This window comes from Schistocerca americana, chromosome X (genome assembly GCF_021461395.2).
Source record: "Schistocerca americana isolate TAMUIC-IGC-003095 chromosome X, iqSchAmer2.1, whole genome shotgun sequence".
Classification (NCBI taxonomy): Eukaryota; Metazoa; Arthropoda; class Insecta; order Orthoptera; family Acrididae; genus Schistocerca; species Schistocerca americana.
The window spans coordinates 908,771,472-908,795,087 of NC_060130.1; the positions used below are offsets into that span (position 1 = coordinate 908,771,472).

The 23,616-nt window shown below is 37.7% G+C and overlaps 1 protein-coding gene across 3 annotated transcripts in view; it reads left to right on the plus strand.

Annotated features, from left to right (window-relative positions):
• Positions 1-1,771: 1,771 nt before the first annotated feature.
• The window catches only part of LOC124556634 (ubiquitin-conjugating enzyme E2 H), a 151,289-nt gene continuing 129,444 nt past the window's right edge, over positions 1,772-23,616 (plus strand). For all 3 annotated transcript variants that reach the window (XR_006968633.1, XM_047130603.1, XM_047130604.1), the window contains exons 1-2: positions 1,772-2,019; positions 8,630-8,706. Coding sequence is in view for 2 of the 3 variants with exons in the window: in XM_047130603.1 (XP_046986559.1) it covers positions 1,886-2,019; positions 8,630-8,706 (211 nt within the window). In the remaining variant the exon portion in view is untranslated. The remainder of the gene's footprint in view (positions 2,020-8,629; positions 8,707-23,616) is intronic.

Sequence of the window (23,616 nt, forward strand, 5' to 3'; positions counted from 1 at the left end):
TTCAGGAAGAGCAAGACTTTGGATGTGTTCTACTGCTCTGACTAATAACTTGTGTAGTGAATGGTACTGTGAAGGATGGCAAGGATTTCGTGATGGACTATGGGACCTTAGTTGAAACAGCAGTGGGTAATGATATCAGGATTGGGAAGCAGTGTTTCACTTTTTAACGAGAACTTTTGTTATGACTTCAGCTGTTATTGGCTTGTTGAGTCTTGTCCATGTAGTGGTGTGTACGTACTGGAAGTTTGGTGCGAGAAGTGGGATGTCTAGGTTTGTACATTCATAGAAATGGCAATCCACTGAGTTATCAAAGTTAAAGTTGTGGTCATGTGGGATAGTGAAAGTGTCTTCCAGGTAAGACAAAAAGTGGTTGGTTTTGGTGAGCTTATCTGGATGATGGGGAATCTGTTGTTTTGTAGGATGGGATTCATGGTAGTGAGTTTTTTCCTCAGAATCTTTTTCGATTTTTTTCAGTACTATGTACGGTTTATTGGAAATGTGAAAATGTTTCTGGGGCAGCTGGTGACATTGGAGCATGTCTCAGTTACAAGTACGAAGGAATTCTTTGTAGAGACAAAGGGATCCTTAGTACAGAACAAGAGTTCATGGAAGGGGAGTGGGAAGGCCATATTAAATAGTATGGGGTAAGGTATGATTGGCAACTTCATTTGTGATGGTGTGTTGTAGGAAACCAGACTCATGTTGGCTGTCATCAGTATTTTGAAGGCTGGAGTTGTGGCTTACGACTAGTGTATGGCTTTGGGCATGACATGTATTCCAAGCTACGTGGGAATAGTTCTGAATCTGCTGGTGTGCTGTGGGTTGCGTCTGGTTTGGTGCACGGTATGTCATCTGGTGAAGGACATGTAGGTGATCACTTCCAGTAGGATCTTGGGCTTCTGCTACGATGAGCCTCAAAAGATTAGGTGAAGCAGTAATGGTATAGGAAGTATATCTGTGTCTGGGCGCGTGTTGGCAGGGATGTGGAGTTCATAGCCATTGAGGGCGGCGATAAACTGACGCCAACCACTGGAAGAAGAGGGAAGCTCCTATGCACGGTAGAGGATGCTGGCGTTCGGATGTCAATATGACGAAAACCTCTGTTGGTCAATGTAACGACTTAAGCAAAAACTGATTCGATGACAAAGTAGTTTTAACAGTCAGATAATCGAGTTTGGAAGAGCAAGCTGTCGCTATTCAGATTCTTTGAGTTGAGGGAAACCAACCATTTATTGTGAACATCACGAGAAATATTTAAATAGTGTTGTACAAGAAGGCTTAAAACTGTGACACTTGCCCGTTTGTGACAAAAAAAGTACTATTTCAGGGATCGTCTCATTTGCAGTTACTTGAGATCTCCACAATCGGATTCATTCAGGTTATACATAGCAGCCTGTACATAATTGACTGATGAAAGCACGCCCTGCCATTTATGTGTAATTTAATCAAGCTGTTTCCCTATTTTGTAATCCATATTCTATTTTATACATACTATTCGACTTCTTTTCCCTTGCCGTTTATGCATACTACTCTCGGGGTGGAAGCTAAAAATGAAATGCAGTTAACTATGTATCAGAATTCTACCGTGCAGTGTCATCAGTCTATTCTTTATAGGTATCAATATCCATATTCAAGGTTCTTCTTTTGTAATAAAATAATTTTCTTACGAATCCGTCGTCATACAAGAAGCTTAAGGTGTATTGTCAGTGAGTACTGGAAAATTGATCTCTGCAGTATGCGCATTATGTTGGCAACTATGTTGCAATGGATATAGTTGTGCGGAGTAAAAGATGGTAAAGGAGTAGAAATGAATTCGAATCAGAGTAATAGGTGACGTTATCTTGACGTTTTTAACTGTGGCTTGCAGTGTTTGAAATGCTGTCGAATGTTTGATTACGCATGCAGGTTTTGTGTAACGCATTCAGAGAGTAAAGGGGATCAAGGGACGGCAATATTATTCGCAAGAATGTCGTCACCTAGCGCAGGGAAAAGACGAATGGACACTGATGTTATCAAGCTGTATCCTTTTGTCGCAGCAGCATATGTTCCTTTGTTCGTAAAATTTGATGACTGCTTGATCTGCGTTAGTTTCATCAAGAATGGCATTTCGAAGACGTACTCCTAAACAAAGGAATTGTGTAGTCATTGGTGCTCGTTTAGTTGTTAAGGGAGAGATTACTTTGTTTCGTAATTGTAGGTAGCTGTATGACTGCTGGACGAATCAGAGCTTTTCATTTACATTATTTCAATGAGCGAAGAACACTGTTTATTTGACATCGTAGCCTGCATGTATCATGTTGCAAATTACACATTTAAAGTAATGGTAAACAAACATAAAGCTGTGCGACGTTATTCTGTCAGTCAGCTGACAGTATATTGGCCCTGGATAGTGTGTTTGTTTTTGCATTTTTTTACAATGTTTAAGGTTTTTATGCTATTCCTAAACGTCAAATGTGATTTTTTTCGTGCATTTTCTCCTGAAATAAATTAACATAAATTTGCATCCTATGTCGTCTCCACGGTAAGGGATCGCTACAAATACACAATGCTAATGTGTTCTCCAACTTTCTGTGAGATAAATATTAATGTCAATAGTATAAGTGGCCTTCGTATTACAGTCAGAGCCGTTGTTTACAGTGAACAGTCAAAAATATAGTTCTGAACTCGTACTATTTATTATTGTGGCAGTAGTGAGGGATTCACAAAGTGGAAACTACTAGTGTGGATGTTCATAATATTGTTTGTGCAACCTAAATATTACACATTGAAATAGTATTATAATGAGTACTCATTGGTTCCATGAGCTCAACAATCGGGTTTCAAATAAAATTTTGTAAAATTTTCTTCACTTACGGATTAAAAAGTTTATATTCACATTATTTTCTCTATTTCTGTAAACAAACACAAATTGATGTAAAGCTATATCTCAGGTTGTCTGTTTTCATTAGCTAGGCCTATTTATATTTCTGTAGTGTGTGCAGCATAATTTTTGCTTTTGGAACTCTGTGTGAGAGGTAACATTTTCTCTCTATGGAGAGTGATTACATGTGAAAGACTGTATTCACGAAAATGTTCAGTTAATTGCTTTGTTTTTCCGGTCTTTCAAGTAACTGTTACTAATGGCTAAAATGACTGAGTAGGAGTTGTTACATTTCAGTCAGTAAATGCAAGGAACAAGTTTTCTTTTCTTTTGTAGGATTGTGAGTAGGACCTTGAAACATATGTTGTGGATTGTTGACTGTGAAGTTTCTATAGTAGAAATGTTTTTACCCTTTGTGGAAATGGGTCAGGAATCTCCATATGGTTGTGTTGGTGTGGAGTATTGGTTAATGTTGTATTGTGGCATATATTTTACAGATCTCATAACTATAGTTTTCCCCCTTGTCTTTAATGAAGAAATGTCTCACTGGTAGCTAACTGTGTAATGTCAGCAGGATTGAGAACAACCTGATTGATTAGATGAAAAAATTTAGTGCAGTTGGACTGTGTTACATGTTTGTCAGAAATAAGTAACATTCCGTGTAGTTCAGGTGAATGTCAGTCACATACGTGAATTTTTTTTAAAAAAAAAGTTTGTGAGAAAAATAATATACTGATGAAGACACTTGAATGGATTCTCTTTGGATGAGTGTCATTACAGAGGAATGCCGTATAATTTATTCGTCTAGGGGTATGAATGTACAGACATTTTGAGGAAAGAGCAGGTGAGTAGCCGCAGCCTTGTTAAAGGAACCATCTCGGCACTTGTGTATAGTTATTTAGGAAAGCCTTTTGGGGCATGAGCCTTCATTCTCCTGAATCTGTCAGTGTCCTTAACAAATGCATTAAATCATTCAGTCATGCCTAACGTATTTGTAATTAAAATTTGTAGAATTCTGTATAGAGTGAACACAGTTCCACAGTTGGTTGAAAATTCATAAAAAAAGATGATGATGATACAATAACAGTGAGAGTTGGTCACATTGCATAAAAAAAACTGATAGAGCTTTCTTAGGATGTATTATTTATTTATTGGTCTTTTAACCATTTAACATAATGATGTCAGATATTCCGAATATTTACACTGGGAAAACCATGGAAAACACAGGTCACATTTGCCAGAACATGGCTAAATTAAGTCTTCCAAAACAAGGAATCCTGAACCATATCACTGCACCATGTCATCTGGTATTTACTTTATCAACAAACTGTGAATAATGCCATAAAATATCTAGAGTCTACAATTAGCCTAATCGATACACAGTTGCTGTTTTTGAATAATTCTTGCATATGAATTGAGCTACTTGCAGACACTTGATATGTTGTGACATTTATTGTTTGTTTACAAAGTAAATAGTGAGCGAGATGCTGCAGTATTATGGCACTTGATTTGCATTTACTAGTCTGGCCCTCATAATTGCCTACTGATATTGCCTCTCTTTCATTTCTGTCTACTAAACTGACATAATCTGAAAAGTAAGATCAGTCTGACATTTCCTGTGTACAATGGAGAAGACAAACTGATACTTGTCCCATTTAAAAATTTTATGCTTTACTCTTGAAAACTGGAATTCAGAGTGATTAAAAGAATGGAAATGTTGCGAAGGATTTGGGAAAAATATGCCACTCAGTATGTTTGTAAATTCAGTAAAGTCTAAAGTGAGTACACCCAAACTGAGAGGGGATGGTGCTTGGTGGAGGAGGGGAGGACAGTTTGAGTCCAACATAGAATCTAAAGCAGAGTGCAACTTGGTGTTAAAACATACATAAAATATTGGGGGAGGTGCGTGTAAAAATTATGGCCAGAAAGAAGTGGTGCTGGGGGGGGGGGGGGGGGGAGGAGGAATCTAAGAACCAGCCAAGCTTTGAATGCAAAACATTTGGTTTAGTGCCCTGGAACCGCACACGCAACTAACAACCATTCAAAATTTAGTACTTGGAGAGTAAAGAAAAAATAATGTTCTAGCTCAGTTTTAATTAACCACTTAAATTATATAATTTACTGTATAATTTGTGAAGTTACACAGTAGCCACATATTTGTACATTGGCGGATAATCTCTCAATGATATAGGGCCTTTCATCAAAATACAACGAAACAAATAGCTCCAATATACAAAAACACACATAGTATGCAAGTATAATTTGTGAGGCTAGAGCAGTTGGTCAGCCATGGCCTTGCTGTGGGAGCCATCATGGCATTTTCTGAAATAATTCAGGAAAACCTAATGGCCAGATATGGCAAATGCCATCCTCCCAAATATGAAGTAATAGTCTTCACAACTGAATTCTCATTCACCTGGTTTTTATCATACATTGTTTTTTTTTTTTTTTGATCATACATAATTTGCAACAAAGATCTTCTAATATAAAACAGTTGTGCAGTTCAACACTACGTGCACCTGTGGCTCCAGGACCACGAGCGTGCACATCTCTCTCCTACCTTCAGTCTGTCTGGAAAACTCGAGTGAGATGTTGAGCTCAGGAGAATGACAAAGCTTTGTTATCATTCACTATAGATCTTGGCACATTTGTCTGTAGAAGCAGTACACTGTGATTATGTATTGGAATGTGATATGATGATGTAGTTCTCCCTTTTCATTACTAACCCATTACTCCGAGTCCTCCAAGGGATAATTGTGTTTTATGCATTATGTGTGGAGTATGTTTTAGCTGCCTTTTGAAGTAAAAGTATTTTAGTAACCTTTTTCATCTCATCGGACAGTTCATTATACAATTTTATTCCATGATATAGGATGCTGTTTTGAGTTTGTTTTTCTGTGGTAAATTGACGTCCAGGCTGGCTGCTGTTCCACTGTTATGTACAGAACCATTATATCTTTTTGTGCTAAAGGCACTCTTTAATGTGGAATAATGAATGTCATTGTTTTCTCTTGTATTGTGGTTTTGCACACCAGTGATTATTTACCAGTGGATTATTTACATCAAACTTCACGGGGAAATAAACATGCTTTGAAGCAGTAATCCAAATGCCCAACTCCTTAAACAGATGTCTGCCAGATGACAGCATTTTTTATGCCTGTGTACCTTTTTTGTACCTTTGTTACTCAGAAAAGAATCCCTTAGTAAAGAAATGACTGTGCATAGGACTGGTATGTCACGACAAGACACTGATTGTTACAAAACTAATGCAGAACCCAGTGCCATCTGCTCTCTGTATTAATAGGTTTGGTGATCTCTGTCAGTGACTAATGTTGCTGTCAGGAAAAATAATTTTTTCCAAGTCTTATGCTGCCTGGAAAGTCATTGATATTTATTAAGAACAGAATTGGACTCAATGCACTACCCTGAGGGACACCAATGTTTATATCTTTCTTGTCTGACAATTGTTTCAGTAGAAAGTTATCTTCAGCTGACATTTTTTAACTATCATACTTTTGCACCCTGTTTTTCAAGTAATACTGGAGCCATTCTTTTGTTAGTCCTCTTACACCCAGTGCTTAGTTTGTTTAGCAGTATTTTATGATCAACAGTGCCAAAGGCCATGAAAAATTCTAAGAATATACCTGTAACAGTCATTCTTGTTGAGAACTTTGATTACCACTTTTGTGAAGATTCCAGACAGGCCCAAAGTTTGAATTTGCAGTTAGAAAGATCTGAACTTTTTAAGATTGTGAGAATGGTGGAAGTGATTAATAACAAGAATAGTAATTATATTAATATTATTTTAGTGTATGATTCTGTAAATTAACACTTTGTGACAATTAAAAACTATGCACTACTAATTGTTGGTTTTGACCAGTGACATAGGAAACATGTAGCAAACAACATGGTTTAAGGAAGGGCGGGGGGGGGGGGGGGGCTAAGCTGCTTGTCAGTCTGTCACTACAACCAGGTCTTTTGTTTTCAGATTCATTGGCTTCACTAACCAGGAACAAATCTTTAAAAATATACACAAGAAAGTGAGATTACAACAGCCATTAACATTGTCACTGATCAGAGCCAATGACTATTATCAAATATTTATCGACCCATTAAATCTTTGAACTAGATTTATGTGTTTACAAACACATCATTGCCTGCCACTAAGTTGGACTCTGTCATTACCGCACTCTAACTTACTTATATTTTTTTAAACTGTATGAGTTTTGAGATGGAACAGTGTGTGATATCTCATCCTGTTACCTTTACATAACTATATTTACATCTATGCTCTGCAAACCACCGTGAGGTTCATGGCAGATAGTACATCCCATTCTACCAGTTATAAGGTTTTCTTCCTGTTTAGTCACATATGGAGCATGGGAAGAATGATTGTTTGAATGCCTCTGTGCATGCAGTAGTTATTCTAATCACAATCCCTATGTGAGCAATACGTAGGGAGTTGTAGCATATGCCTAGAGTAATTATTTAAAGCCAGTTCTTGAAAATTTGTTAATAGCCTATCTCAGGATAGTTAGCGTCTGTCTTAAAGAGTCTGCTATTTCGCTTCCTTCAGTGTCTCTGTGACACTCTGGGATGGATTAAACAAACCAGTGACCATTCGTGCTTCCTTTCTCTGTATACATTAATTATCCCCTGTTAGTCCTATGTGGTACGGTTCCAACACAGTTGGCAGTATTCTAGAACTGGGTGCATGGATGATTTGTAAGCAATCTCTTTTGTGGACTGATCGAACTTCCGCAGTATTCTAACAATAAACTGAAGTCTATCACATGCTTTACCCTTAACTGAACCTATGTGATCATTCCATTCCATATCCATGCAAAGTGTTGCACCCAGGTATTTGTATGAGTTGACAAAGTCCAATAGGTGCTTACTGATATTATAGTCATAGGATACTACATTTTTTTCATTTTCTGATGTGCAAAATTTTACATTTCAGAAAATTTAGAGCAAGGTGCCAATCTCTGCACTGTGTTAATACCTTATCAAGATCTGACTGAATATTTATGCAGCTTCTTTCAGATAGAACTTCATTATAGATGACTGCATCATGTGCAAAAACCCTGATATTGCTATTAAAATTGTCTGCATGGTCATTAATACCCTACATGAACAGCAAGGATCCCAACACATTTCCCTGGGGTACACCCAAAGTTACTTCTACATCTGACAATTACTCTCCATCCGAGATAACATGCTGTGTCCTCCCTACCAATATGTCTTCGATCCAGTCACAAACTTCATTTGATACCCTATTTGATTGTACTTTTGACAATAACTGTAGGTGCAGTACTGAGTTAAATGCTTTTCAAAAATCAAGAAACTAATGTGACACCTAAATAACAGAATAATGCTATTTGATGTCAGTATGATACACCTTGTTTATTTTGGGAAATAAAAATAGTTACAACATTTTTGTGCATTTGTTTGTGTTTTTATATTTACCAGCACTTCAGAATTTTTTTTTTAAGGTTTAGGTTATCAAAATATGTGTTTGTGGAGGGGGGGGAGGGAGACCTGTCAGTGCCATGTGCAGAGTTATTAGCCTCATGGTTAAAACTTTTACACCATATTTAATTTTGCTAGCCAAGAGAGATAGAGATAGAGACGTCACAACACAACTCGATCTCTTTCTCATGCACGCCCTACCTCACTACAAATTATACTGTCCCTTACTTTAAGTTAAAAATGCAATAAATGAAAGTCTAACTGTATGTCATCATTTACCTTTAACTCTTGATGCAGCATAGAAAGTAAACATGAAGTTACCATTCTTGGAGGCTTAAATGAATTTTGTGTCAAGTTCTATGGGCCTCGGGGAAGTAAGTACTAAGAGCTTATTCCGAAGTTGTTTTTTGTTGTTGTAATTAATTAATAAGTATTTCGTGCTTTTCATGCTAATACTCTAACAAGAGTATTTTGAAAGTTTGATCATTCTCAGCCACTGCCGATTATTCTTTATTTGTAGTTTAAATTTTTAAGCGTTGCTGCCTTGATCATAGGTATTTACTCTCTATAAAAGACTTGGGAGAGAAGTGTTGCCTTCCATTGTAAATGTAATACATAATGTAGATAAACAAAATTGACAGTGTGTTGGAGTAAAGTATTAATTTAAGTGTATCAGTACTTTTTAGTGGCATGATCATTTGTAAGTTGATACATATGTGTGATTGGCATCATTCTTGTAGAAGTAGGGAGTCTTGCCACATAAGTAAGATACTAGTGAAAAGCGTAATGTAATTGGATAGATAAAAAAATTTACTCATCAAGTAGCAGAAGGAGAACACACACATAAAGATACCGTTACACGTGTGATCTCCTACTGCAATGTGGTGTTATCTGTCCAGTTACATTGTAAGATTAGTGAGATTTTTAAATTTGGCTTTTAATCAGTAGCTCATGTTTATAGTATAATTTATCAATATCTGCCTGTACTGTTTTCCTTGCCAGCCATCTTGTAAAAAGTATTTCAGGATGAGTCAGAGAAACTTTCGTGTGCTTGGCAAGTGTACTGTTCCATTAAAAAGTTTGCATGAGCTAGCCATTTTATCACTGCAGCAAATGGTAGTTGTCTCCTGAACACACGTCTGTGACATCACATGTTCTTCATAGTGTTCATGTTTTGCACTTTTTATCTGTACCACCATTGGGATTTGAAGTTCTTCTGTTGTAACTTTAAAAAACTAATCTTTGTGCACGAATTTAACAAAAGTGAAACCTAGCTTATGGTGTAAATAATCTCACACAATTGTAATGAGGAACAAAATAAACACACATTATCACTGACAAGGAAAAATAGGTTTGCTGTTAGACACAGAGTTCAATTCTCAATAAAGAATCTCTCCTGCAGTACTACTACTATCATACAATTCAGTGTTACTGTACATCGGCTTTAGTTATAATGTAAAATAATGGTAAACCTCAGAATTATATCCGTCAAATATCTCAGAAAGTTCACCTATTTCTCCTTTAAGTCTGTTCGCTCTTTTTACTTCTGATAAATTTGCAGTAAGTTTCCATATAGTTGTGCTTGGCTATCATCTCTGTGCCCCCCCCCCCCCCCCCCCCTCCCACTAGTTGAGTGAATTTCTGGTATTTCAAAAGATGGAATTTAAACACTTTTAAGATCACTACAGCATTTTCCCGTTAGTCACTTTATCATCATTTCCTGTTGTACTTTCCTCAGAGGAATACTCTTCCTTATTTGTTGAAAATTACTACTGTTTGCTGCTCTTAATAGATGAAAAGAATCTTATATGATTTGGTTATTATTTTGGGCCCATGTAATCGTGACAGGTATGGTCTAACCCTGTACGCAAGCTAGTTACTCAGGTGCAGCCTTTGGTATTAGGTTTCACAGTAATGATGACAATAACCTTCTACTATATCAGTAAGAATCTGCCAAGATCCCTTCTCTTCCTGCTTTTTCTCCCATTTTTTGGCATGTTTTTGTTACCATTTATCGCTGGCATACGCATACATTTAAATCCACTTTCTCCTTTGAGTTTTAGTGCCAAAGTTACTCACACAATGAGATATAATGTTTATAGAAAAATTCATAAGCCATGTCAGTATCTCTGTTTACAAGCCAGCCTGCTATTCCACGGTGGAAATTATCTGTAGCATCTTATTATCCAAGACCCTTTTTGTGGATTTCTGCTTTTTGGGATCAGAACATAGATGCCAGGTATTCTGGGAAATTCTGTGGTATTAACCATCACATTTATATATAGACATTTTATTTTTTGAAGGCGATTTCTTTATCACCAAAAATTTTTTTAGATGTAGGTGCTCGTTAGTGGTATTAAGACGCTTAAGATATGTCGGTAACTATGAATTAGTAAACGAAAATAATTTTAGATAAGGAACAGCAAAAGCGGCTCAGAGGTGCAGATCAGTTCTCGTGTTCCCTCCATTTCTAAGTGCCAATGAGAAGCCCTTGGCTTAATCTAGTGTAGCCTGTGACTACGCCCACAATGTTGCCACATTGTCATTTTGCTACAGGTACTGACCAGGTAATGTTGTAAGAAGCAGGGTCTACCAAACAACCAACTATTGTTAAGAGAATTTGTGGAGATACTGTGCTTCATTCATGTTGTGGTTGGCACAACTTCATTGCTACTGATCATTCGCTTATGTGTTCCATGTATGGAAGTGTCACATGTTTGCAAAAATATGGTGGTTTTCATAATTTAGTATTGCAATTTTAGTTTCTCAGTTAAAATGCCAGAGTTTAAAGACACTCAGAACCAAACAAAGGAAGTCATATACAAGGTCTACAAATTTCTTCACGACCTTAAAGACAATGTCAGAAGACATGAAATCTTACTGGCCCACCACAGAATGCAATAGCAAAGACTCGTGGCATTTCACTGTGAACTGCACAGAGAATATATGCAGAAGTACGGGCAGTTGAAACCTGTGAAGGAATGAAGTTTATCTGAGAAGAAGGAGATTGTTGGAAAGAATTGTTACTGATTTGGGCAATTTCCATAAAGATGTTGTTCATTGTGCTGTATTGGAATTATATGACAGAGAACACACGTCTTAAAAGGCACATGGTGACAGATGTTTAACATAACATATTTCTTTAACAGAGAGTTGCCATTCAAGTGAAAGAGGTGTGAAATGCCAGAAGACATATCTGGCATGATTATAAGAGCAATAGTGGTTTGAGAGTATTGACTGGCAAAGCAAAGAGATTTATTGCCTTTTATGATAGATCATATGAATATTACTTTATCAAAAGTGTAAAGCTAATACTTTCAAGCTCCAAATCCAGTGATTATCATAGAGATGAATAGTTACATATTTAAACACCCACTTTCAGGTTTATTATGTGGTTTAGAAGAGGATTGTGGATAACACCCATTGTCAGTCAGTCAGAGAAAATACAGGAAATCCTAATTCAAATACAAAGGAGGAGGAAATTGCACAATGGCTAGAAGAAGAACTATATCAATTTCAGGTTGCTGTATGAAAGGAAATATGTTGGAGGAAATCAGCACTTTTAAATCAGTTTGAAGTTGACTGCTTAGCAGTGGAAGAGGGTCACAGTGTCTTGAGGCTGCCCTCTTATCACTGCCAATATAACCAGATAGAAAATGTGTGGGCCATTGATGTCATGTTGGAAGACTAGGTTTAGTATTATGCCATGCATGAAAACATGCAAGAAAGTGACTTCCAGAGAAAGGCATCTGGGAAAAATTCATTGAAAGCATTTTCAGCTTCAAAGGACTCCTCAGATAATGATCTTCAGAGCAGCAGAAGACTCACTTTTTCTGCTTTGCGCTGATGTTTAAACTAACGTGCAAAGCTAAGAAATTTTTAAATATTCACATGATCAAAGCTGACATAGCTTTACAATTTAATGGATGAGCAGTAATAATGTATTTGGCTGTAATATATCTTTAAGTTACCTGAGAATACATTTAAATCGAGAGGCTGCTGTTTCATTACAGTATTTTCTAAACTTTTCCTTGACATAGTGTTTAAAATCGTCCACTACCGACCACAAAATCTTTATTGAAATGTGCTATCTGCCTATTTTGGGTATCGTATCTTCGAGTGTGTACCTTGTGATACGTTGTGCATGCATGTGTCAGACAGCGTAGTCAGATGCTATAAAAGGAGTGATCAAAAAGTTTCCATTTGAAAGCCATGCAGCCCAGAATCAGAACTCCAACCAGGCAAACTCACCGCAGGTGTTGAGGCAATCGTCCCACTGGCACACCAGGCTGAAGATACCCACGTAGTAAAACATTGTGTCCTGCTGCGTAAATAAATCCATAAGTGCATGTACCTCATCCTTGTCAGACAGTAATCTTCTACCTTTCAAGGCCTTTTTTAAGTGCCCAAAGGCATGCTAATCCTGTGGGGAGAGATCAGGACTATAGGGCGAGTCCTCAAGTGTCTCCCACTTGAGGTGGCATATCTTTTGCATTATGACTTAAGCGAATAGGGATGTTTATCATGAAGCAGACCCACTGGTGTATCGTTCCACAGCAGTGGTTTTTGACAGCCTTGATGCCCCAAACACATTCCTCTTTCTGCGGTGGATGTGTGCTGGTATTTGTCCTTCAGCAGCCAAGGAAAGAATAATAGCACATTGGTCCTGTTTGGATGCATTTGGTAATAATATCATCAGGCTGCATTTACCTTGTGCACGTTGGAAAGACAAGAATGCCACACTAGTCCCTTGCTTACATGTCGCATGTTGTTACTTGTATCTCTGCCTTGGAGTTGCCCTATGTTGTGTATACACTCAGCAATACCCTCAACTGGAAACTGTTTGATCAACCGTGATACTTTGGTGGGTTTGGTTCAAAATGTGTGCAAGGCAATGGCTCCAAACTTGGGATGACAGGTTTTTGGGATGGCCACTAGTGGAGAAGCGTGCCTAAAAGGTGGAGTACCTACTATGCTTGTCCCTTCAGCCTCCACTTTCACTGCTCCTTAGTATAATATGATATATTAAGTATAGGTAGCCAAAAATGCATTAATGTGTCTGAATTCATGAGATTATAAAGAAGAAAATAAGGAGACACAATATTTCAAGAGAAAACCAACTTAAAGACATTGAGAAGGGCACTTTCCCAGTATTCTCTTCTTTTTTTATAGACAGAAACTCCTCTTACGGAGATAATATGCACCAAGAAAATAACAAACTTCTTACTCTTGTAAACAATGTAATATTGTAACTGTTGTAGGTATACCTGGTTTAGAGCTACATAATAAAAGAATATCTGGAACTTCATCTTTTCCTTCACTGTTCAGTTCTTTTCATGCCACTAAACATATATATAGCCATGATGCCTACTTGGTACAGCAGATGCAATTTGTGAAGTGACAAATGTGGCCACCATAGTGAGGATTTCTTGAAGTTCACCTGGTTCATTGTTACACGGAACTTGACAGCAAAGGGTTAAGGTTTGTGTTAATTGTAATGCTCTGACAACTGCATGTAGGCAAGAGTCAGTCTTTAACCTTTTTGCAGAACACAGCATTTGCATAAACTGGAGCTTATCACTTAGCACTTGCTGACATTTGCCTCACTTACCAGCAGTCTGAGTAAGGAATAAAATAATGGTGAGTGCAACTTCTTGTAAATCCAGTTTGTTTTACTTCTACATCTACGTTTTGAATTCTACTTTAGTGTGTTGCATTGAGCACATAGGTTACCATTACCATCTATACTCTTCCCTGTTCTATTTACAAATGGTACTTGTAAAGAAAGACTGTCAGCAAGTCTCTAAATGAGCTCAAAATTCTCTGATTTTACCAACATGGCTGTTTATTGAGGTATATGTGGAAAAAAGTTAAATTTTGACTTTTGTTTAGTACACATGCTCTCGGAATTTTAACAATAACCTCTCCATGGTGCGTAATGCCTCCTTCACAGTGTCTGCTACTGGAATTGAATGTGTATATTCTTGACACTTTCTCATTACTAAGTAAATCATTGCTGAAACTTTCTGCTTTTATTTGGATCTTCTCTCTGTTTAACCCAACCTGGTAAGAATCAAAGAGAAAAGGAAAGTACCCAAAAATTGTTAAAAAAAAAGGGTTTTAGAGGCTAATTTCATGTGTGAATTACAGTTCATTGGCAATGATTCATCGCCAGTCTTGTAATCAAACAATGACTCTTTCCATGTGTTAATGTGGAATAAATAATTTGTTTACATTGTTGGGTAACATGGCATTTTGTGCACATAGAATTGATCTTTGGAAGATCTTTCTGTATGTTACTGTACTTATCTGGCTTCCCTGTATACAACTCTACTCTCCACAAACAGTCTTGGAAAACATAGTAAGCTATGCACTGGACTTTTTTGTATATAAAAATCATTGACAATCATGCAGCATTCCCTTGGGGTATGCCTGAAACTGCTTTTACATCTGATTATTTCTCCCTGTTTAGGAAGATGTGATCATCTGTTTGCTAAGAAATTTTCAGTTGTGTCACAAAGGTAACCCAGTACTACATAAACTCATTTTTTATCATTGGGTGACTATAAGGGGTGTTAAAAAAGAAACGAGCCAGGGGCATAATTACAGAAACCAGTACCTCTATGTTAGAAGTATTGACCCTGGCTGCTGAGTCACTTGTCCCACTGTGACACAAGGTGGTGAATGGCTGTCTCAAAAAATTTCCAGAGCTGCGACATTAACCAGTTCTGCACATACATCTGGACATCGTCATCCGTGGTGAATTATTTGCCCCTCAGAGCCTTTTTAAGGGGATCAAAAATGTTGTATGGAGGGTGGCAGAGAGCCTCCCATTTGAATTTCTGCAGGAGTGCCGAGACTGTGTTGGCCGTCTGAGGCTTTGCATTGTCATGAAGCAGAATGACCCCACAGATGAGATTGCCTGGTTGTTTTGATTTGATCGCTTGGTGAAGGGTGGTCAAGGTTTGCAAGTGACGCTGGGCATTCACTGTTGTCCCTATGATTATGCCAGTTTTGGTCCCCTTAAAAAGGCTCTGAGGGGCAAACGATTCACCTCGTACGATGACATCCAGCTGTACGTGCAGAACTGGTTAACATCGCAGCCCCAGAAATTTTATGAGACAGCTGTTCACCACCTTGTCACAGTGGGACAAGTGTGTCAACAGCCAGGGTCAATACTTCTAACATACAGGTACTGGTTTCTGTAATTATGCCTCCGGCTTGTTTCTTTTTGAATGACCCTCATGTTATAAAACAGTTGATAGCATGTGAGAGTATTCTAAGTTTGTGATGATACCAGTTCTTGTAAGTGGAATTTACATAGCATAGTGTGTAAAAGTATTTTTCCAGCCCTAACATGCGACTGTATCTTGAATAACCATTCCATGCTGTATCCAAAGTGAATATTTCAATTCTGTGACATGCCACTCATAATATCAGCAGTACTGTTGAAATAACACATTCAGTGTTGTTAACTTTGCTGTGTAATGTTCATAACTTTGAACAATTACCCTAAACAGTTTATACATATATAATATTCCTTTGAAAGAGTTGATTAAAAATCCCCATTCTTTCTCTTGAAGAAACTCTGACGCTTATCTCTTCATTGACTTAATACTTGGGACAGTGTCCTTGACAGTTACTTTAAAGAGGTATATAATTCCTCCTCATACACCACTTTGTATCCTCATTCCTTGTGCTCTCCTCCCCCCTCTGCCAACCTGGCAGTCCCTTATGACATACCTGTAATGTGTGCAAATTGGTATGGTCACCGGTACTTCACTCTTGTACGTTTCCCTCTTCTCCTCTGTACAGTGCTTACACTTATTGGCATAGGTCCATGGTCTAGTTCTTTCTCAATTGTTTGCTAACTGTAGGTGTTATGGAGATGCTCTAATGCCAAGATTGCTGGATTCTGCAACTTCAGTTGCTAGTAGTCAGCAAGAAAAATACACATCTGTCTCTTTATGGTTTTTGCATGACTTGCACATTGTCGTAGTACTGGATGTGGTCCATTTTACTGTATTTTTCTAGCACGGCCATGTGGCAGCTTCTAGACTGTTCCCTTGTATCAGTTGTGCGATTGCGTGTGTGGCATTTTTGGGATGGTGGGCAAATTTTCAATTCGTATGAGTAGATTAAATGTAAAAGCGATTAAGTTTATGGTCAAAGTGTTTGTTTTTTGTTAGTAGTACTGTAATTTTTTGTTTGAGATGAGAAAAAGAATCAGTAATAAGGTCAAACATGCCTGAACCAAATAGGTTTTGAAACCACTTTCTACATTTGATGAGCCAGAATGTCAGATCTGTGTTTAATGTAATAAATCAAACAGATGCAATTCATATAACAGGAGCTTTATTTAAAGTGGGTAAAATGCAGTATAATTGTGATAATTTTTTTCTGACTCATTTTTGAGCTATTCTTTCCCCACACAAGGTAGTCTTCATTTATTTTCTAAAATTTCTAAAGTGGGTAGAGGGTAGTGGCTACTCTGAGTAAAACCTATTTTCACCAAAATAGAGCAATTGTAACTTATTGAACAATAACAAAAACATTAGGTAGTCAGTTGGCCAGTATCACCACCTTTCGTAAGAGTTTTATTGAAGTGACAGGTTGTGTTCCCTGCTTCTATATCAATACTCTGCAAACCACCGTATGGTGTATGGCGAGGGTGCGCTGTACCACTACGTGTCATTTCCTTTCCTGTTCCACTTGCAAATAGAGTGAGGGCAAAACGACTGCTTTATATGCCTCCAAACGGGCCGTAATTTCTTGTATCTTATCTCCACGGCCCTTAAATACAATGTATGTTGGTGGCAGTAGGATCGTTCGGCACTCGGCTTCAAATACTGCTTCTCTAAATTTTGTCAATAGTGTTTCTCAAAAAGAACATAGTCTTCCCTCCAGAGATTCCCATTTGAGTTCCCGCAGCATCTCTATAACACGTGTTGTTTGAACCTACCACTAACAAATCTAGCATGTTGTTTGAACCTACCACTAACAAATCTAGCAGACGGCTTCTGAATTACTTTGATGTCTTCTATTAATCCAACCTGGTGCAGATCCCAAACACTCAAGCAGTACTCAAGAATAGGTCGCTTAAGTATCCTATATGCGGTCACCATTACAGGTGAACCACTCTGTCCAAAAATTCTCTAAATAAACTGAAGCTGACCATTCGCTGTTCCTACTACGGTCCTCACAAGCTCGTTTCACCTCATATCGTCTTGCAACGTTATGCCGAGATAGTTAAATGACTTGACATTGTCAAGCAGGACACTTAGGAATACTGGATCCGAACATTACAGGTTTGATCTCCCTATTCATCTGCATTAACTTACATTTTTTCCACATTTAGGGCTAGCTGCCATTCATCACACATATAGAAATTTTGTCTAAGTTGTCTTATATCTTCCTCCAGTCACTCAACTTGGACACTGTACCATACACCATGGCATCATCAGCAAACAACCACAGAGTGTTTCCCACCCTGCCAGTCAAATCATTTATGACTACTGAGAACAACAGTGATGCTATCACATTTCCCTGGGGCACTCATCACAAAACCCTTGTCTTGCTGCTCTTGTTCTCATTCTCGGCCTCTTCCCATGTACCGTCTGTACATATTTGGTACATACTATATCCTCTTCACCCCACCCCACCATTATGCACTTCAGTGATTTGCGTGTTACAGTCGGACTCAACCTCATCCTCACTACTGCTGACAATTGTACATACGGGATTCTCATCACTCATAACCTTATCCATACTGTGGAGGATTTCATCCTCCACCCTATTTCTAGTTATACTGGCCATTTTATCTTCTTCTGCATTACTTTCCGTAATAACGGCAGCTCACGTACTTTGTGCAGCGCTTTTGTTTCTTCCACTAACTTCTACTAAATTCGCTACGTACACACCATGCACGGCATGCATCTTATTTTTTCTCCTTCGCCGTTTCCTCTCTCTATTACATCAGTGGCCGTATATGTTTTTTCAACATTAATTACATCATCTTGCTCATTTTTTGCCCCTAGATAACTCCTTCCTGCACAACATTTAGTTAATATGTCCAAACTATGATTCGCTTCGGAGACATTTACTACCGAAACTTGTTCACTGAAGTCTTGGATTCCATCATCTCTTTTTCACCACAGCTACACAGCTATCTTGGTCTCACAGCGGCCAGCTGGTTGCTTCTCAAGGTTCATTGCATGCTGTGGCTTATTTCACAAGTGCCTGCTTGTTGCTTTGCCGCCTGAGCATGACTTGTACGTGACAATACCTGTCACCTGGCATACACCGACTAGTGATGCGTTCCTGCCGTTAGCTTGTTGCATGCATTCACTTTTATTACTTCTGTATGATTTGTCCACTTTGGGCCTAAGTCATTGTCCGCACAGATCTGGCCCGTAATACACGCGGGCCCTAATTTCCCGCATCGTCGCTATTTTGAAATTTTTGCTGTGCACATCTCCTACTGCGAAATGAACTGCTACTGCATCCTCTACCTCTGCCTCTCTGTATGTTTATGCGATATTGATCATTCTCTGTTTGGTCGTTCTGGCCATGGTTTTCCCTTATTCGGTTATTATTGTTTGGATGATAATCATGGTTCCCTCTCCAGCAATCTTAGTCTTCAACTCTCTCCAAGAATGATGAGAAGCTTTTGTGGTTGCTTCCCACATCTCTCTTCGAATCCTCTGGTAGCTTTTTCCATAGTTCCCACACTATTTCTGATTCTGTTCGCCTAGATCTTAAATGAGTCAATTTTTTGTACCGTATTTCGCAGAATTCTTTCATGGAATTCCTGCCTGTGTTATCATACAGTCTGGCCATAATAAATTCTCTCCACAAATAGTCATGCTTCAGCTCTGACCATTATTCATCAATAAATTTTTGTGTAAATTCTTCAAATGACATCTGGTCTGTTTCTAGATTTAGTCCCCACCTTTTCGCATCACCTGCTAAAGCACTAATCACCACATTAATTTTCTCCTGATCTGTCAAGTAATCGGGGAAATTTCTTTCGCAATTTTTCAGAAAGTCTAGAGGATACCATCCATTATGTCTTTTTGCTGGGTTGAAACATTCTTCACCCTCTAGTAACTTGCTATAGCTTATTCTTGCAGTGACATGAGTAAATTTTTCTCTTATTTTTCTTATAAGGTCGCACATTTTGCCTTTAATCTGAGAAGCGTTTTGTTCGCACTTCTGTTCGCAGTTTTGGATTCTGTCACAGATTGTCTCATTTGAGCAATTTTGGTGTTGCATTTAGTTAATACTTCGGTTTTGAGACAGAACACTTTTTCGTCAACTTTTGTTGTTACTAAAGGTTCTATTTGGTCTTGGATTTTTATTATTTCTGTGTCAAATCTTTCATTAATATCATTTATTTGCCCCTTCGTAGCGGCAACATTACCATTGATAACATTTATTCCACTTTTTAAATCCCTGATTGTGTTGCTCACAACACCTACTCTCGAATTTACTTCATCAATTTGCTTACTAATCTTAATCCCCTGCATTTCAATCTGCTTACTTTGTGTTTTCTCAAGAGTTTTAATTTGACTGTCGCTACACAGTGTTTTCATTTGATAATTTTGTGCAGCAACCAGTTTTTCAGTTTGGTTGTTTATACTGCTTCTGTGTGCTGCAAGCTGATTGTTAATCTGTTGACCTTGTGCTGAAATCTGAGCAGCCAAAATTTCTAACTATTCTGTCATATCTAATGTTTTTTCACTTTCCTTTTCTGGTGCATTTTCATGTCCAAATTCTGCCCGTTGCGACTCACTCAATTTCCTTTTGATTGTTGATGAATCAAACATATCCATCGATTCATTGTTACATCCGCTGTCTTTGATCATGTCCCCTTTCCTGTCTTGTTCCATTTGCAATAACTTCATTATTTGAATCTGCTCATTTACATGTGTATGATGTTCTACGTATGCCTGCTGCCATCTCATGGCATCATCTGTGGTTGCATTTGTCGAACTACTGCCACCTAATGCTTTCTATACTTTCCCGTACCACTTGTCCTGGTATACTCTCACTTTTGTGTCCATCTTCTATTCTGTTACTGTTTTATATCTTTATTTTTCAAATCTGGAAAACTTTCTGCTAACGATTCTGCCGGATATATTACAAGTTCAAGGTGCTGGACGTTTACTACTCGTTCTACTGTTGTATTTCACTCAATATTTATGTTTTGCTCTATCTCTGAGAGTAAAATTGAAAAAGTCCTGTCATGGGGCGCCAAGTATAACACTACTACTTGTTTCCTAATAACACAACTTCCAGTCATGTCACAGGGAAGCCAAGTATAATGTGACAGCCGCAATGTATAATGCCAAATATGACCTTAACGTGCAATAAATGTTACCTTCTGGGAGGAATTTTGAAAATTTTGACCGTGCTTTAACCTAACGGACAGAAGGAACTGAATATGAATTTCGTAAGGGTGGCAATTAGTTGAAAGCAGATAGATTATAAATTTGTATAAAATGAAAGAAATAAATTTCATGTAAATGAATCAAAAAAACGGTCGCCAGCCTAGTTACACATAATAATGTGCAAACATTATTCTCAATGCATTTGTGTATACTGTAGCAAAAGTAACTTTCATAAATTCTATCTTAGTAAGGTGCAATGAACACCTACAACAACCAGACGAATAACACAGTGGGTAGCAATAGTTATCATCAGCATAAGTTATCAGTCACAGAAATGTAAATGAGACTTTCCCCTTATTAATTACAGTCGCACCTCAACCTTTAACTAATTCAGCACAAAATTGTTCTCAAAGACAACACAAGACTAAGTGGCACCTAACAAGAGTTCAAATTTGATTAACACTCATATACACATCACAAATGCAATAATATGAAGCTGAAATAACATGTTTCATATTCGCTCCAATTTAGTAATGTTTCAGATTTCGCTAGCAAAACCAGATGCAAATTGACTTTCTCCTGCTAGTAAAGATTAAAATGGGGGGTCCTTAAACTGTACATTCCTTTATCATCAACTATGCACACCTTACAGAAACACTTTTCATTACAATAATATTGGTTTCCAAACCTACATGATATTGATTATCTTGCAATGCTTTATAACCATTTGCACAGACAATATACTTAATTAACTTCAAGGTGATTTTAAGTTATAATTAAATTTCAAATAGGATCAAAATTAAGTGCCTTATAACACCACTTGTAGAGCGAGTGATTTTGATTAACCACATTTATGTTCATTAGTACTAAAACTTTGTCACTTTCAAAGTAAAAGCAGTTCATAGCAAGATAAAGCTTTTCATAAGTTAAATATTATGTGCCTCTCTCTTTATCTGCGAAACTAATGATTTAAGTAGCAACTTTTATATGTTTTGAAACTGAAACTTGGGCACATTGAAATGAAACAAATTAGCCTTTCTTGTTAAACAGGATACTCGGTCTTTAGCACTTTTAGGATAGGACCCTGCTTGGTACCATGAAGAGGACAATTTCAACAGTCAAACACAAATTTTGCAAAACTTGAATTATTATTGCAAAAACACATACTGGTTCATACTGGCATGCTGGTATACACATCTGTTCTCCAAAGTAGTTGAAACAGTTGCGCAATTGTGGTGGCAAGCACGTGGCGGCTATCTGGTCTCCTCAACTGGTTTAATGCTCTATTTCCTTTCTTCTTGATGACGAGTTAATCATTTTTAGAGCAATTCCAAATGCAAGTGTATCATTTTACAGCCGGAAACACATCTGAGGCTATTCCATCATAGATTTGATTTCACAACGCCTCACTTGGCACCAGCGGTGTTGACTATGTAACTGCTAGTCACTGACTGTCTACTGTGCGCTCTCTCTCTCTCTCTCTCTCTCTCTCTCTCTCTCTCTCTCTCGCCACCCAGATTGACTACCATTTCCACCTTTTCTTGCACGCCAAGCCCCTTCTGTAATGAAGGAGCTTATCTACGCCTTTTCTTTCCGTGGAAAACAACTCCCTAAGTATGAAACAGTTATTTACCTACAGTTTTGTTGTAACAAACAGACGTATTAAATAAAGTGTCATTATTTAAGCACACTGTTAAGTTAAACAAAGATATACATCACACATTCCCATTTTCCTCCAACAATTCAAAGAACTTAACTCGTTAAGAATAAACACTTAATAGATACATACACTTAATTACACTGTACCAATTAGTCACAATCGATAATGGTGTTACTAAGTGTTGTCTTGTGAGATGAAATTTACGTATTCCACTAACATAAGGATGTATGTAAGCATTAACGGTAGTGCCCCTGTAGACTTGCACAGTTACAATTGAAGTAGAAAAGGTGTGGGGAAGTCTGTGAATTCACTTCAACGTTCTGCAGCATACACAAATGATGCTTCATTGGAAGGTAGTTGTCACTTGCCGAGCTGATTGGAACTTTTGCCTGGAGTTATTGATCCTTGTAATAAGAGGTGAGTGGTACTCATGACGCTAGATCACTTCAGTGTGCATCTTCTTCATGAACCCATCTATGTATAGAATTTCATATTGCCCTTCCCTTGGCCGCAACAAGAGCAGACCCCAGTTAGGATGGATAGAGGTGCATCGTTAGTCAGTCTTAACAACACATCTTGTCATATGTTGTAATCCTTAGTTGAATCTTTAAGAAGCTTATCATTCATTTAAAAATTATGGCAAGAATTTGAATGACCTGACCTACAGTATTATATTGGTTTTTATAATGCTTTTTATCAAATTTTGCAAAGGATTTCACTTCTGTGTATGTGGCCTGTAGTGCAACAAACCTGCTTCTTTTTAAATCCAATATTATGAGCAAATGAGAAGATGGAAATAAGAGGCTAAATTCTCAGCATTTTTTGAAGACTTTTAAAAGAGAATCGCACAACCATAAACATGAAGAAAGACAAAGTACATAGAAGGGACGACGACAACAGAACAAGCTTCAAGAAAAATCCTGCGTCTAAAAGGCAATAACAGAAAACTAAAATATCATAAAAAATAAATACGAGGGTTGGAACTTAAATAGTGGCAACTATTTATTCACAACCGATACAAAAGAGTTACATGTTTGCACCAGTTACTGTCCTTCAAAGTGGTCACCAGCGTTGTGTAGAACCCATTGCCAGTGATGTGGAAGACATAGTATACTGTTAGCAGAGCCTATTCTGTTGATGGTGCGAGTGGAGTGGTTTAAAGTTATGGTGATTCTCATGTATGACTGTGATGGTGTTATCCTAATGCATTATGTTCCTATACGGCAGACTGT